The sequence below is a fragment of the Anomaloglossus baeobatrachus genome, chromosome 5, assembly GCF_048569485.1.
Source record: "Anomaloglossus baeobatrachus isolate aAnoBae1 chromosome 5, aAnoBae1.hap1, whole genome shotgun sequence".
In the NCBI taxonomy this organism is placed as follows: Eukaryota; Metazoa; Chordata; class Amphibia; order Anura; family Aromobatidae; genus Anomaloglossus; species Anomaloglossus baeobatrachus.
This window is the reverse complement of record NC_134357.1, coordinates 287,680,500-287,695,138: the sequence shown is the minus strand read 5'-3', so window position 1 is coordinate 287,695,138 and position 14,639 is coordinate 287,680,500. Positions and strand designations below refer to the sequence as shown.

Sequence of the window (14,639 nt, the reverse complement as noted above, 5' to 3'; positions counted from 1 at the left end):
AGGAGAGCAGGAAGCCAGCGCTAAGCAGTGTGCGCGGCTCCCTGCTCTCTGCACATGTAGCTGCAGTACACATTGGGTAATTAACCCGATGTGTACTGTAGCTAGGAGAGCAGGAAGCCAGCGCTAAGCAGTGTGCGCGGCTCCTTGCTCTCTGCACATGTAGCGACGTTATGTTTGACAGCTAAGCAGCGATCATAACAGCGACTTACTAGGTCGCTGTTACGTCACAGAAAATGGTGACGTAACAGCGACGTCGTTGTCGCTGTCGCTATGTGTGAACACAGCCTTAGTGTTTTCGAAAAGGCAGTAAATCACTAAGAAAAAAGATAAAACGCATAACAAACAAAGCGTTTGTGGTGTTCTTCACCTATTTAGTCCCTGGTATTTTTCTCCATATGAAGCATGCTCTAGGTAAGGCATTTTTACGTGTTTTACCATAGATTTGTCTGTAGGAAAAAATTCCCCCTAAGACTAAAATGCTTGGGAAAAAATACAAGAAATTTCTCTATTATTAGCTAAAAACAAAAGGTGTTAAACATATGTGTGAAAAAAATGTTCAGTGGCACATTCAGTGTCCTATAGACAAGCTTGGAGTATTTTAGTCATGAATAGATTGTTTTTCTGTACTCGCGTCAATGGCTTTATTGTTGGAGTATCGAGCAAGGCAATGTGGGCCTATAAGAAACACTGACTAAGGACATAATAACATAAAAGGGACATGTAAAATCTAATTTTTAACATGGTAAAACCAGACTCAAACAAAGATCTGTTGTAGAACGTCATGTGAAAATGTTTAGTTTGAGGACCTCTAGTTCCTACTCTCTGTAGAACACTTTTATATCTCCACAAACATGACTATATGAGGAATTGCAGAGATCTTTGTAAGGCCTCACTCAAATGGGACATTTTTTTTGATCAGACTTTGATCAGGGTGTAGTCAGAGTTTCATCAGTTTTTCTCGTACGTCAAGGAAAGAAAAGAGCGTTTCCACTTTCTCCACCACTTTCTGACAGTCCGTGAAAATCAAATCGCACTTGGATGACATCTAAGTGTGGTCCAATTTTTTCATAGACCGTCGGATAAAATCTACCATGTCTCCGTGACTCTCTGCAGAACACTTGGTCACCGAAAAATCGCAGAGATGTGAATGGCCCCATAGACTACGATATCATATATACAAGTACTATCCGTGAAATCATAAATGGCACTTGTACGAGTTTATTGGATGTCTGAAAGAGGCCCCAGAAATTCAGCACAAATCTGCAGTTCGGTCCAGAAATATTCGGACAGTGACGCAAGTTTTGCCATTTTAGCTGTTTACTAAAACATATTCAAGATACAGTTATGTAATCAATATGGGCTTAAAGTGCAGAATCTCAGCTTTAGTGTGAGGGTATTCACATCCTAATTGGAGTAAGGGTTTAGGACTTACAGCCCCTTTAATATGTAGCTGCTTCTATTTTAAGGGAATAAAAGTAATTGTACAATTCTCTCAAAAGCTAAAATGCTTTAAATGGACTGCATGGGCTATTCCCTCATTAATCCATTATCAATTAAGCAGTTAAAAGGTCTGAAGCTGATTATAGGTGTGATATTTGCATTTGGAAGCTGTTGCCATGAACCCACAACATGCTATTAAGGAAGAGAAACAGACTATCAGTGAGATGAAAAAAAATCCATAAAGGGATAGCAGAAAGTCTCCAAATCAACAGTTTGGTACATTCTTCAAAAGAAAAAAAAAGAGTGCACTTGTAATCTTCGGAACTCAAAAAGGCCTGGATGTCCAAGGAAGATAATAGTGGTGGATGATCACAGAACCCTTTAAGAACATCCACCCAAGTGAAGACTCTCCAGGAAGTAGGCATTTCAGTATCTAAGTCTACCATAAAGAGAAGACCTCATAAGAGAAAATAGAGAGGATTTACTGCAATTTGCAAAGCATTAATCAGCCTTAAAAATAGAAAGGCCAGACTAGACTTGGCATCTAAAGAAGCCAGTCCAGCTCTGGAAATGCATTGTTTTGACAGATGAAACTAAGACGAACCTGTACCAGGATAATGGGAAGAAGAAAGTATGGAGAAGGTTTGGAAAACATGGTGGAGACAGTGTGATGGGTGGGCATGCAAGGCCTCTAATGTCACTGGATCTCTGGTGTTTATTGATGATGTGACTGAAGACAGAAGCAGTAGGATGAATTCTGAAATGTTTCACAGGATATTTTTGTTCAACCCCTTTAATTAAACCTGAAAGCCTACACCTCAATTTCATCTCAGTTGTTTCATTTTAAATAAAAAATAGTCGAATCGCCCCAATCACGAAGATTCGATCACTGTCCAAATATTACTGGACCCATCTGTATGATAGTAGTTTTGCCATTCAATGTGGCATGATACATTTATTTCTGGTGATTTAAATTAGGAAAACCTAGAACTTTTATGCAATTGAAGGCCTATAGAGGGATAGTAGGCCCTAATCACTTGTATAGGTGCAGTATTAGGGCACCATAAAACTGAGAAGTAGCAGAGTCTCATATTACTGGCTTGTGTATGAGGCCTAGGTTTGATATTTGTATATAAAGAGGTCATCCGAATCCATTAAAGTGCTGCAGACAGGTAGCAATACTGTTAAAATATATATTCAGCCATTTCATCCCAGTTATTCTAGTGTCGCATCATGAGTCTTCCTAATGACCCTCTTTCTATGATATTTGCAGCCAATCACTGGCATAAGCAGTATATTGCAAAATACAATGTGACCGCTGCAGCCAGTTAAAACCGAAGGCCAGTAGGGAGAATCAGGGACATGACTCCACAACGACAGAGATAAACTGGGTGATTGTATATAATTTGCTGATTTTAGCTGTATCGTGGCTTGTGTGCAGCTTTTTAATTAAGTCAGAGACCTTTTTAAATAGCATTATTAATCATACATGCAGGTTATGGTATTTGGTTTACGCTGGTGTCATGGCCTCCATTTGACAGGATTTATGATGAATCTTATTGACTGAAAACAGGTTTGTTAGGTGTCCACTAAACTTCTGTTATTTTTTACTAGGCAGAATAGCATAGCATAGAATGTTCTCCACCACTGAGAGAAGAGAAGATAACTGCAGATCATGGTGGAATCCACAACAATTTAAGGTTTAAATTGAACCTGTCAGGTCCTTTTTTTGATATTAAATTGCCCCCAATGTCTTGTTAGTGATACGATGTGCACATTGGGGGCAGTTTAATGTTGAAAAAGTAAGAAAACTGATGCCACTTTCTAACAGACAAGTGTGAACAGGTGCATACTGAACATGAAATAAACTAACAAATAAACACCTGCACTCTGAGATGCCAAGGTATTCAGAAACTGAATATAGGAACGTGGTCATGCATTACTTCTAAATAAATAAACTTGAACATTGAGACACTCCTTCCCATCAGCTTAAGGCGATTTTTGATTTCCTATTAGCTGGTTCCTGCCCACCCATAAAATTGTAGGCTGTTTAGTCCAGATAGAAGCATCATTAGACAGGGACTCAGAATATGAGATACGCCTTGATGCTGCTGGGTTTGCATAAAACTGGACTTTTTTATATGCTAAATGTCTCAGTTCAGATCGAGGTATCATTAGACAGGGACCCAGAATCTGAGATACGCATTGATGCTGGCTGCTGGGCTTGTATAAAACTAGACTTTTTTATATGCTAAATGTCTCAGTCCAGGTAGAGGTATCATTATACAGGGACCCAGAATCCGAGATATGCATTGATGCTGGCTGCTGGGCTTGCATAAAACTGGACTTTTTTATATGCTAAATGTCTCAGTCCAGGTAGAGGTATCATTAGACAGGGACCCAGAATCCGAGATACGCATTGATGCTGGCTGCTGGGCTTGTATTAAACTGGACTTTTTTATATGCTAAATGTCTCAGTCAAGGTAGAGGTATCATTAAATAGGGATCCAGAAACCGACAGAAGCCTTGATGCTGGCTGCTGAGCTTCTATAATCAATATCTGTATATCTTAGCGTTTCAGAGTGCAGCTGTTTATTTGTTAGTTTATTTAATGTTCAGTATGTACCTGTTCACACTTGTCTGTTATGATGAGTTATTAGACTGCAAAGGGCTCATATAGGGGTCCTTTTCTGTCTGTGTCTGCCAATGATGTTACAGGCTTAAAAACTGGTAAAATCTCCCAGCTTGCGTCCTAAGAATTGTGAAAACGGGCCTTCCTGGAACGTGAAAGGGGGTCTAACATCTTGATATCAGTACAGATTTCATGTTTACTGTATATTAAGTTTTATCGATTTTCAGAACATCTTAACAATTTTCTGTTGCCTGACAGAACAGTCACTTACTTGGACTAATTACTTCACTGCTCATTTTGCGGAGTCGCCCACTAGTCGTCCTCGTGACTCCTAAAATAAAAAGATTGAACGAGTTATAATATGTTAACATAAATCATTTTTAATAACATTTCACCTATTGGCTCACAACACTGACACGTGTGATTCTCTTCATGTAAAACTTGGAGGACGCTCCTTTACAATTTGGGACTGGTTTATTTTTAAATGTTGGAAAAGTTTACAGCTGAAAAGCACAAAATATTTTGGCAAAAGAAATGCAATTCTATAATTGTCCAAAGGATGAACTCATTTACCCTACCAACGTTTTGGGATACAATAATCAACTATTCTTTTCTATCCCTCAAAAATGGACATCAATGGAAAGGAACTGAAACGAAGTCTCAAAGGTTCATCTTTCATTCTCAACTTGTGTTATTCAAGTAGATGGGTGCTTCTGGGGGACCTCTCGAATTCCATTTATTGGGGATAAAGACTAGTGATGGGCAGAGCCGGACTGTAAAAGTCCAGATCCGCTCAGTTTCAAAGGTGCCCGGGATTTTGATCCTGATCCGGCACTTGAGAAATTAGAAAATATAAAGAAAATAAGAATGAAGCAAGTGCTTAAGGGGATGTGCGCACGTTGCATATTTGCATGCAGTTACACTGCATTCTGCACTGCAGCGTAACTGTATGCGTCCTGCGTCCCCAGCATAATCTATGAAGATTATGCAGGAGACGTGCACACTTGGCGTATTAGAGCGCAGCACTTCAGCTGCTGCCCAAAGCGCGCGTTCTAAGAAGTGACATGTCACTTATTCCGTGCGCTCTGCCTGCAGCCCCCGCTCTGACTATGAGAGGGCCTGCACTCAGAGCGCATGGAATCGTTTTTGTTTTTTTTCATTACGGACTCTTTCTGCAGCAATTTGAAGTGCACGTGTGCTGTTCAAATCGCTGCAGAAATTTCTGCAGGGACAGAACGCTACGTGCACACATAGCCTTATACTTACCCAGGTTCCGACGCAGCTGTACGCTGCTCCCGCTCGGCTGTCACACTGCTCCTGCAGCCTCCCTGGGCCGCTCATCATTGCTCTTACATATGCACTTCTTTCCCCCCTCACCGGTCAGCCTGGCCTCTGTGATTGGTTGCAGTCAGACGTGCCCCCAGTTTGTGTAACAGTGACTGCCTGCATCCAATGACAGGTGCAGTCTGCAAGTCAGAATCATGATTCATGAAGCAGGAGGCTCAGAATGAGCAGAGGAAGACACATCACGCTCACCCTGATCCTCCTGCTGCATGAAGCAGGAGGCTCAGGATGAGCAGAGGAAGACACATCATCACGGGCGCAGCTCATCCGGAGTCTTCTGCATACAACATTTTGGTTGCTTGCTGCTACCAGTTAGGGCTCATTCAGACAACCGTTCTGTCTATCCTAGTCAGTTCCTGTTTTTTTGTGCACCTACTGACAGGACTATCTTTTCAATGCCTTTTGTATACTGTAGGATTGGATGGCACACAAAAGCACTTCTGTGTGCATCAGTTCCTACAAAAAAATACATTGGATGCTGTATGTGTACCGCCCTGCGGGTTCGGCTGCGACCGCCGGGCCGCTCGGATCCGTGCTCGCACTGCGGGTGGTGGCTCGAGCCTCTCACAGGCCCGGGGGTCACGTCGCTCTGCAAGGGAGTTGGTGCTACACACGGGGATTTGGGGTGTTTGGATTTGAGGTGATAGTTCGTGAACCCACCCACGGGTTGTGGTGATTGTAGACACCACCGCTGCGGTGAAGGTGTAGGGGCACCCGGGAGCGATGTAGTAGCGCTGCTAGATGTTGACCCCTCCGTGGGTAGGGGATGTTGGTCCCGGGGTCTGGCGGGCCGAGGCCCGGGTGCAGGGTGTAGTGTTGCGGTGCAGCGCGGTGCGGTGCCTGATGGCACTGGTGTACTCACTCTGACACAAGACACTGGAGTCACTGGTAAACCAAACGGAGTGATGAACGGGGCCCGCAGCCGGCTGCAGCTTTTCCCAGGTTAGGTTGGTAATGTCCGCTTTTCTCCTGCACCTCTGTATGTGAATCTTGACTCCTGTGCCTAAGCACCGGTAGCCCGCTCCCCGACGTGTATCTGTCGTAGGAGCCCGTTTGCCCGGTCCTTGGCAATGGCACTTATCCGGAATGGTTGGGCTGTTGCCTTCAATCGGGACTTAGGTGGGAATGAACCCCTGAGGTCCTGACCGCAATCAGTTAATTTGACTATGGTGGTGGCTTCTAGCCTAGTTCGGGGTCTGAGTACTTTGCCTGGTGCTCTGGTATCCAGTTGGCTCCCCGGTTTGGTTCCGGCGGGCCACTACCCTGTCCCGGTGCCTTACGGTTCCACCGGTCGTCTTCCCGGTCTCCTGCAGGAGGCCACTACCGTCTACCTCCTTGCCAATGGTGACTGGGCTCTGACCCAGCCACCAGAGTAGTCTGTGGCAGGCTTGAACACAGGTCTGCTTCTGGACACAACCTCCCTCCTTCACTGTCACTACCACTCTCCCCACTGACTTGAACTTGACTGCTAGGCTCCCGCCTCCAGGCCTGTGAACTCCTCGGTGGGTGGAGCCAACCGCCTGGCTCCACCACCCCCTGGTGTGGACATCAAACCTGGAGGGTGGTGACAAGGCTTTTAGTTTGACTGCTGTTACCTAACTGGGAAGGGGGTGTGTAGTGTTGTTGTGTCTACCTGGGACGACCTGGATAGTCCAGGGCGTCACATACAGTCATATTAAAATGTTTGGGCACCCCTATTAATGTTAACCTTTTTTCTTTATAACAAATTGGGTTTTTGCAACAGCTATTTCAGTTTCATATATCTAATAACTGATGGACTAAGGAATATTTCTGGATTGAAATGAGGTTTATTGTACTAACAGAAAATGTGCAATCCGCATTTAAACAAAATTTGACCGGTGCAAAAGTATGGACACCTCAACATAAAAGTGACATTAATATTTGGTAGATCCTCCTTTTGCAAAAATAACAGCCTCTAGTCGCTTCCTGTAGCTTTTAATGAGTTCCTGGATCCTGGATGAAGGTATATTTGACCATTCCTGTTTACAAAACAATTCCAGTTCAGTTAAGTTTGAGGGTCGCCGAGCATGGACAGTACACTTCAAATCATCCCTCAGATTTTCAATGATATTCAGGTCTGGGGACTGGGATGGCCATTCCAGAACATTGTAATTGTTCCTCTGCATGAATGCCTGAGTAGATTTAGAGCAGTGTTTTGGATCATTGTCTTGCTGAAATATCCATCCCCTGCGTAACTTCAACTTCGTCACTGATTCTTGCACATTATTGTCAAGAATCTGCTGATACTGAGTTGAATCCATGCGACCCTCAACTTTAACAAGGTTCCCGGTGCCGGCATTGGCCACACAGCCCCAAAGCATGATGGAACCTCCACCAAATTTTACTGTGGGTAGCAAGTGCTTTTCTTGGAATGCCGTGTTTTTTTGTCTCCATGCATAACGCCTTTTTGTATGACCAAACAACTCAATCTTTGTTTCATCAGTCCACAGGACCTTCTTCCAAAATGTAACTGGCTTGTCCAAATGTGCTTTTGCATACCTCAGGTGACTTTGTTTGTGGCGTGCTTGCAGAAACGGCTTCTTTCGCATCACTCTCCCATACAGCTTCTCCTTGTGCAACGTGCGCTGTATTGTTGACCGATGCACATTGACACCATCTGCAGCAAGATGATGCTGCAGGTCTTTGTAGGTGGTCTGTGGATTGTCCTTGACTGTTCTCACCATTCTTCTTCTCTGCCTTTCTGATATTTTTCTTGGCCTGCCACTTCTGGGCTTAACAATAACTGTACCTGTGTTCTTCCATTTCCTTACTATGTTCCTCACAGTGGGAACTGACAGTTTGAATCTCTGAGACAACTTTTTGTATCCTTCCCCTGAACAACTATGTTGAATAATCTTTGTCTTCAGATCATTTGAGAGTTGTTTTGAGGAGCCCATGATGCCACTCTTCTTAGGAGATTCAAATAGGAGAACAACATGCAAGTGGCCACCTTAAATACCTTTTCTCATGATTGGATACACCTGCCTATGAAGTTCAAAGCTCAATGAGGTTACAAAACCAATTTAGTGGTTTAGTAAGTCAGTAAAAAGTAGTTAGGAGTGTTCAAATCAAGAAATTGATAAGGGTGCCCATACTTTAGCACCGGTCAAATTTTGTTTAAATGCGGATTGCACATTTTCTGTTAGTACAATAAACCTCATTTCAATCCAGAAATATTACTCAGTCCATCAGTTATTAGATATATGAAACTGAAATAGCTGTTGCAAAAACCCAAATTGTTATAAACAAAAAAAGGTTAACATTAATAGGGGTGCCCAAACATTTTCATATGACTGTATGTCTGTTCCGTTATTATAGAACATGTCTTATTCTGTTCCATAATAACGGACCGTGACTCAATACAAGTCAATTGGTCCGTAAAATCCCTGGAAGCTTCACGGAAGCACTTGTGTGACTTCCGTCTGGGGCCCCTGCAGTCTGCACACTGCAGCATGTCAGCATCTGCCCGCACTACAGTGTGTCAGCATCTGCCCGCACTACAGTGTGTCAGCATCTACCCACACTGCAGTGTGTCAGCATCTACCTGCACTGCAGTGTGTCAGCATCTGCCCGCACTGCAGTGTGTCAGCAACTGCTCGCACTGCAGTGTCAGCATCTGCCCGCACTACAGTGTGTCAGCATCTGCCTGCACTACAGTGTGTCAGCATCTACCCGCACTGAAGTGTGTCAGCATCTGCCCGCACTGCAGTGTGTCAGCAACTGCTCGCACTGCAGTGTCAGCATCTGCCCACACAACAGTGTGTCAGCATCTGCCCGCACTGCAGTCTATCAGCATCTGCCCGCACTGCAGTGTGTAAGCATCTGCTCGCACTGCAGTGTCAGCACCTGCCCGCATTGCAGTGTGTCAGCATCTGCCCGCACAGCAGTGTCAGCATCTGCCCGCACAGCAGTGTCAGCAGCTGCGGAGATGACGAGCATCGACCATTAGGTTAGCAAAGTTCATTACCTGCTGTGATGAAGTCCTGCACTCCTAATGTCAGTGCTCGTCACTGACTTCCATGACGCCGCATTCTCACATTGTCTCGCGAGTGGCCCAAGACTGTGACTAGCGGTGACATCACAGGCCGCTCGTGATACTTCGCTTGTGAACGCGGCAGACAATGGAAGTCAGTGATGAGTGCTGACGTCAGGAGTGTAGCGGCTTTCATCACCCAGGTAATGTACCTAGCTAACCTCATGAAGTCAGCACTCGTCATGCCCTGCAATAACCTTGTCTGACGTATTAATGTTAGCTCAGGTGACTGCACTGCTCTCCCAGCCAATGGGGAACATTCTGTTCTTCATTGACTGAGACAGTGAGTATGGATCGTTGTGGGATCCCCCGTATTGGATTATGCTGGACCCGGATTTGTTTTTTCTTTCCAATAAATTGGTGAAAGAGGGAATGTGTTGGGGAGTGTTTTTACATTACTGACTGGGTTAGTGATGTCGGGTATCTAATAGATGCCGTGACATCACTAACCTCAGGGCTTGATGCCAGGTGACATTACACATCTAATATCAACCCCATATATTACTCCAATTGTCACCACACCAGGGCAGCCAGAAAGAGCCAGATAAATTCCTGGGACTGTCACATCTAATGGATGCGGAAATTCCGGTCGGCTGCTGGCTGATATTTATACTGTAGAGGAAGCTCTGCTACACTGGTGAATAGGTGCTCAGAGGTAAATAGTAGACAATAATAGAGGATAACCTCGGCACTCTAAAGAGTGCCGAGGCTGATATTTATAGGCTGGGTGGCTCCCAATAACGTGGGTCTCCCCATCCTGAGAATACCAGCCAGCAGCTGTGAGGCTTTATCTTGGCTGGTATCAAAATTGGGAGGGACCGCACGCTGTTTTTTTTTAATTATTTATTGTACTGTACGATCTAGACCCGCCCATCAGCGGCTGTGATTGGTTGCGTCAGACAGCTGTCACTCAGGGTGGGTGCACCTCTGACTGTAACCAATGACAGACGTCGGTGAGCCGGGAAGCAGTGAATATGAAATGAGCCTAATGAGTGGCCGGCTCGGGAAGAACATAGAGCTGCCACGGGAGCAGTATGACAGCCATGATTGGTGAGTATGTAGCGCTTGCTCCTACCCCTTTGCACTGGATTCTGTTGCCTATAGACCTTATATGGGGACCGGCATCTGGCCAGATACCCTGGACTGTATGTAGCTCCTCCGAAGTCACATGGATGACACACGGACAGTATATGGAACGGAACGGGATGGATGCAGTTGTCAAATGGATGCCACATGGATGGAGTTATACAGAGTTCATGAATATGCTGGACCACCTGGCAGCCTGCCAAGTAGTCCTCTAATGATAATCTACTGCTGATTAATCAGTGATTTTATCAAAACTACACTAAGCAGCCTAGTAATTGACACATCACTGGAATTAGGATCTCTGCCCCTATGTTATGCGGCTCTCACAGTAGGTTGCAAAAACCTGGTGACAGAATCCCTTTAAGAAAAATAGAACACTGAATATTACAAAAATTTATTATGAGACAAATCTGCACACAATTTTCGACCTACAGTGCCTACAAGTAGTATTCAACCCCCTGCAGATTTAGCAGGTTTCATAAGATGCAAATAAGTTAGAGCCTGCAAACTTCAAACAAGAGCAGGATTTATTAACAGATGCATAAATCTTACAAACCAACAAGTTATGTTGCTCAGTTAAATTTTAATAAATTTTCAACATAAAAGTGTGGGTCAATTATTATTCAACCCCTAGGTTTAATATTTTGTGGAATAACCTTTGTTTGCAATTACAGCTAATAATCGTCTTTTATAAGACCTGATCAGGCCGGCACAGGTCTCTGGAGTTATCTTGGCCCACTCCTCCATGCAGATCTTCTCCAAGTTATCTAGGTTCTTTGGGTGTCTCATGTGGACATTAATCTTGAGCTCCTTACACAAGTTTTCAATTGGGTTAAGGTCAGGAGACTGACTAGGCCACTGCAACACCTTGATTTTTTTCCCTCTTGAACCAGGCCTTGGTTTTCTTGGCTGTGTGCTTTGGGTCGTTGTCTTGTTGGAAGATGAAATGACGACCCATCATAAAATCCTTGATGGAGGAGCTGAGGTTCTTGGCCAAAATCTCCAGGTAGGCCGTGCTATCCATCTTCCCATGGATACGGACCAGATGTCCAGGCCCCTTGGCTGAGAAACAGGCCCACAGCATGATGCTGCCACCACCATGCTTGACTGTAGGGATGGTATTCTTGGGGTCGTATGCAGTACCATCCAGTCTCCAAACGTCACGTGTGTAGTTGGCACCAAAGATCTCGATCTTGGTCTCATCAGACCAGAGAACCTTGAACCAGTCTGTCTCAGAGTCCTCCAAGTGATCATGAGCAAACTGTAGACGAGCCTTGACATGACGCTTTAAAAGTAAAGGTACCTTACGGGCTCGTCTGGAACGGAGACCATTGCGGTGGTGTACGTTACTTATGGTATTGACTGAAACCAATGTCCCCACTGCCGTGAGATCTTCCCGGAGCTCCTTCCTTGTTGTCCTTGGGTTAGCCTTGACTCTTCGGACAAGCCTGGCCTCGGCACGGGTGGAAACCTTCAAAGGCTGTCCAGGCCGTGGAAGGCTAACAGTAGTTCCATAAGCCTTCCACTTCCGGATGATGCTCCCAACAGTGGAGACAGGTAGGCCCAACTCCTTGGAAAGGGTTTTGTACCCCTTGCCAGCCTTGTGACCCTCCACGATCTTGTCTCTGATGGCCTTGGAATGCTCCTTTGTCTTTCCTATGTTGACCAAGTATAAGTGCTGTTCACAAGTTTGGGGAGGGTCTTAATTAGTCAGAAAAGGCTGGAAAAAGAGATAATTAATCCAAACATGTGAAGCTCATTGTTCTTTGTGCCTGAAATACTTCTTAATACTTTAGGGGAAGCAAACAGAATTCTGGTGGATTGAGGGGTTGAATAATAAATGACCCTCTGAATAAACTTTTCACAATTTAAAAAAAAAAAAAAAAAAAGAAAAGAAATAACATTCTTTTTTGCTGTAGTGCATTTCACACTTCCAGGCTGATCTACAGTCCAAATGTCACAATGCCAAGTTAATTCCGAATGTGTAAACCTGCTAAATCTGCAGGGGGTTGAATACTACTTGTAGTCACTGTATATATATAGCAATAGACTGTATGCTATGTTCCCACTAAACTTTTCAGCTTGCTAAATGAATTTTAGAAGTCTTAGTTCACATTGATGCATAATAATAGGTAAATATGTGCATTGTATTTGAGAGGCATTTGTGTTGTGGATTTGAGATTACACAATGGCCTTATCATATAATAGTAACATTGTTGCGGAACTATTGTGACCTACTTGAGGCTGCACTTCAAAATTAAGTCATACATACTAAATGCTGATAACCTACTAGACTTCTCCAACATTTCATACCACTTAAGTTTGTCACAGTTTCATCAATGATTCATACAAGTGACTTTCCACCATGTAGCCCATTGTCCTTCAATATGTTTTTTATGAATTCATTATAAAATGGAGAAGCCATTTAGAGCATGGGTGGGCAAATAATTTTTCCAAGACGCCACATAAGAGACCTTGACTATTGTGGAGGGTTAAACTAACTAGTCAAACTTAATTCTGCTTATCATTATTATTTTATATTTTTATCACTTAATATTGAGCAAAATTCAGGTGACTGGCTACCGGGGGCAGAGGGTGACACGGAGCTACGCTACTGTTAACTATATCGGCGTGCACAGAGCGCTGATAAAGTTAGGGGTACTTTGCACACTACGACATTGCTAGCCGATGCTTGCGAAGCTGAGTGCGATAGTACCCGCCCCCGTTCGCAGAAGTGATATCTTGTGATTGCTGCAGTAGCAAACATTATCGCTACGGCAGCTTCACATGCACTCACCTGCCCTGCGACGTCGCTCTGGCCGGCGAACTGCCTCCTTCCTAAGGGGGCGGGTCATGCGGCGTCACAGCGACGTCACACGGCAGGCGGCCAGTAGGAGCGGAGAGACGGAGATGAGCGGGACGTAAACATCCCACCCACCTTCTAACTTCCGCATTGCAGCCGGGACGCAGTTAGGAGATGTTCCTCGCTCCTGCGGTTTCACACACAGCGATGTGTGCTGCCGCAGGAACGTGGAACAACATCGTACCTGTCGCTGCTGCGAAATTATGAAAATGTTAGACCCTACACCGATCATACGATAACGACGCTTTTGCGCTCGTTAATCGTATGTAAAAGGATTTGCACACTACGATATCGACTGCAACGCCGGATGTGCGCCACTTTCGATTTGACCCCACCGACATCGCAGCTGCGATGTCGTAGTGTGCAAAGTACCCCTTAATCTCTGTGGTAGTGCAGGAGACACAATCTCCCTGCACTGCTGCTTATGAATGCAAACACGCAGGACATCAGAGTGGCAGCGTGGGGACGTCATCGTAAAGTGCTGAGACTCTGATGTCTTGTGCGCTCAATGACCTGCCTGTGCTGAACCCATTAAGGTTCATTAGGTGAGTATATGATTTTTTTTATGCAGAACGGGGGACATATATACCAGGATGGGGCCCAGGCTGAGGAACAGATATACCAGGATGGGGCCCAAGCTGGGGGTCCTATATACCAGGATGGGGCCCAGGCTGGGGGACATATAGTGACGCCCTGGCAAAACCAGGTAGTCACAAACAGTTTACATCCTCCTTGTCACCACCAGAAACCCACACTTAGGCATAACACACAGCCATTAAACCCTAGCCACACCCTCATGATAATAGGGACACACCAGTGGGCAGGATCAGGCGGATGAAAACGCCCACCTAGGGGTCCTGAGATGTCAGAGGCGGGAGCACAACAGTTCAGTTCAGAACAGTGCTGACAGTAGATCAAGTTCAGGCTTTGAAGTGCAGACAGTTGAAGTGTGGAGAGCTGACACAAGTGTAGTCAGGGGTCGTAGCCCTTGGACTACCCGGCTAGGTGACAGAGAGTGAACAGGGCCACAGGCGAGGGAGATCTGGTCGCGGGAGACCTAAAGTGGACTGGGGCAGGGTTGTAGCCCGCCGATACCGACAGCGGGAATCTGGTCCAGAGGCCATGCACAGCCGGGGTGCCTGGACCCTAGGGCGAGGAAGGTTGCAAGTCCCTCTCCAATTAACCAGCCGGGGACAAGGTTCCAGACTTTGTCCCATTAA

General features: G+C 45.0%; 1 protein-coding gene across 2 annotated transcripts in view; it reads right to left on the bottom strand.

The window, feature by feature from the left end:
• The window catches only part of SEPTIN9 (septin 9), a 440,211-nt gene that overhangs the window by 345,643 nt on the left and 79,929 nt on the right, over positions 1 to 14,639 (bottom strand). For both annotated transcript variants that reach the window (XM_075349534.1, XM_075349538.1), the window contains exon 2: positions 4,344 to 4,403. In XM_075349534.1, coding sequence (XP_075205649.1) covers positions 4,344 to 4,403 — 60 coding nt within the window. The remainder of the gene's footprint in view (positions 1 to 4,343; positions 4,404 to 14,639) is intronic.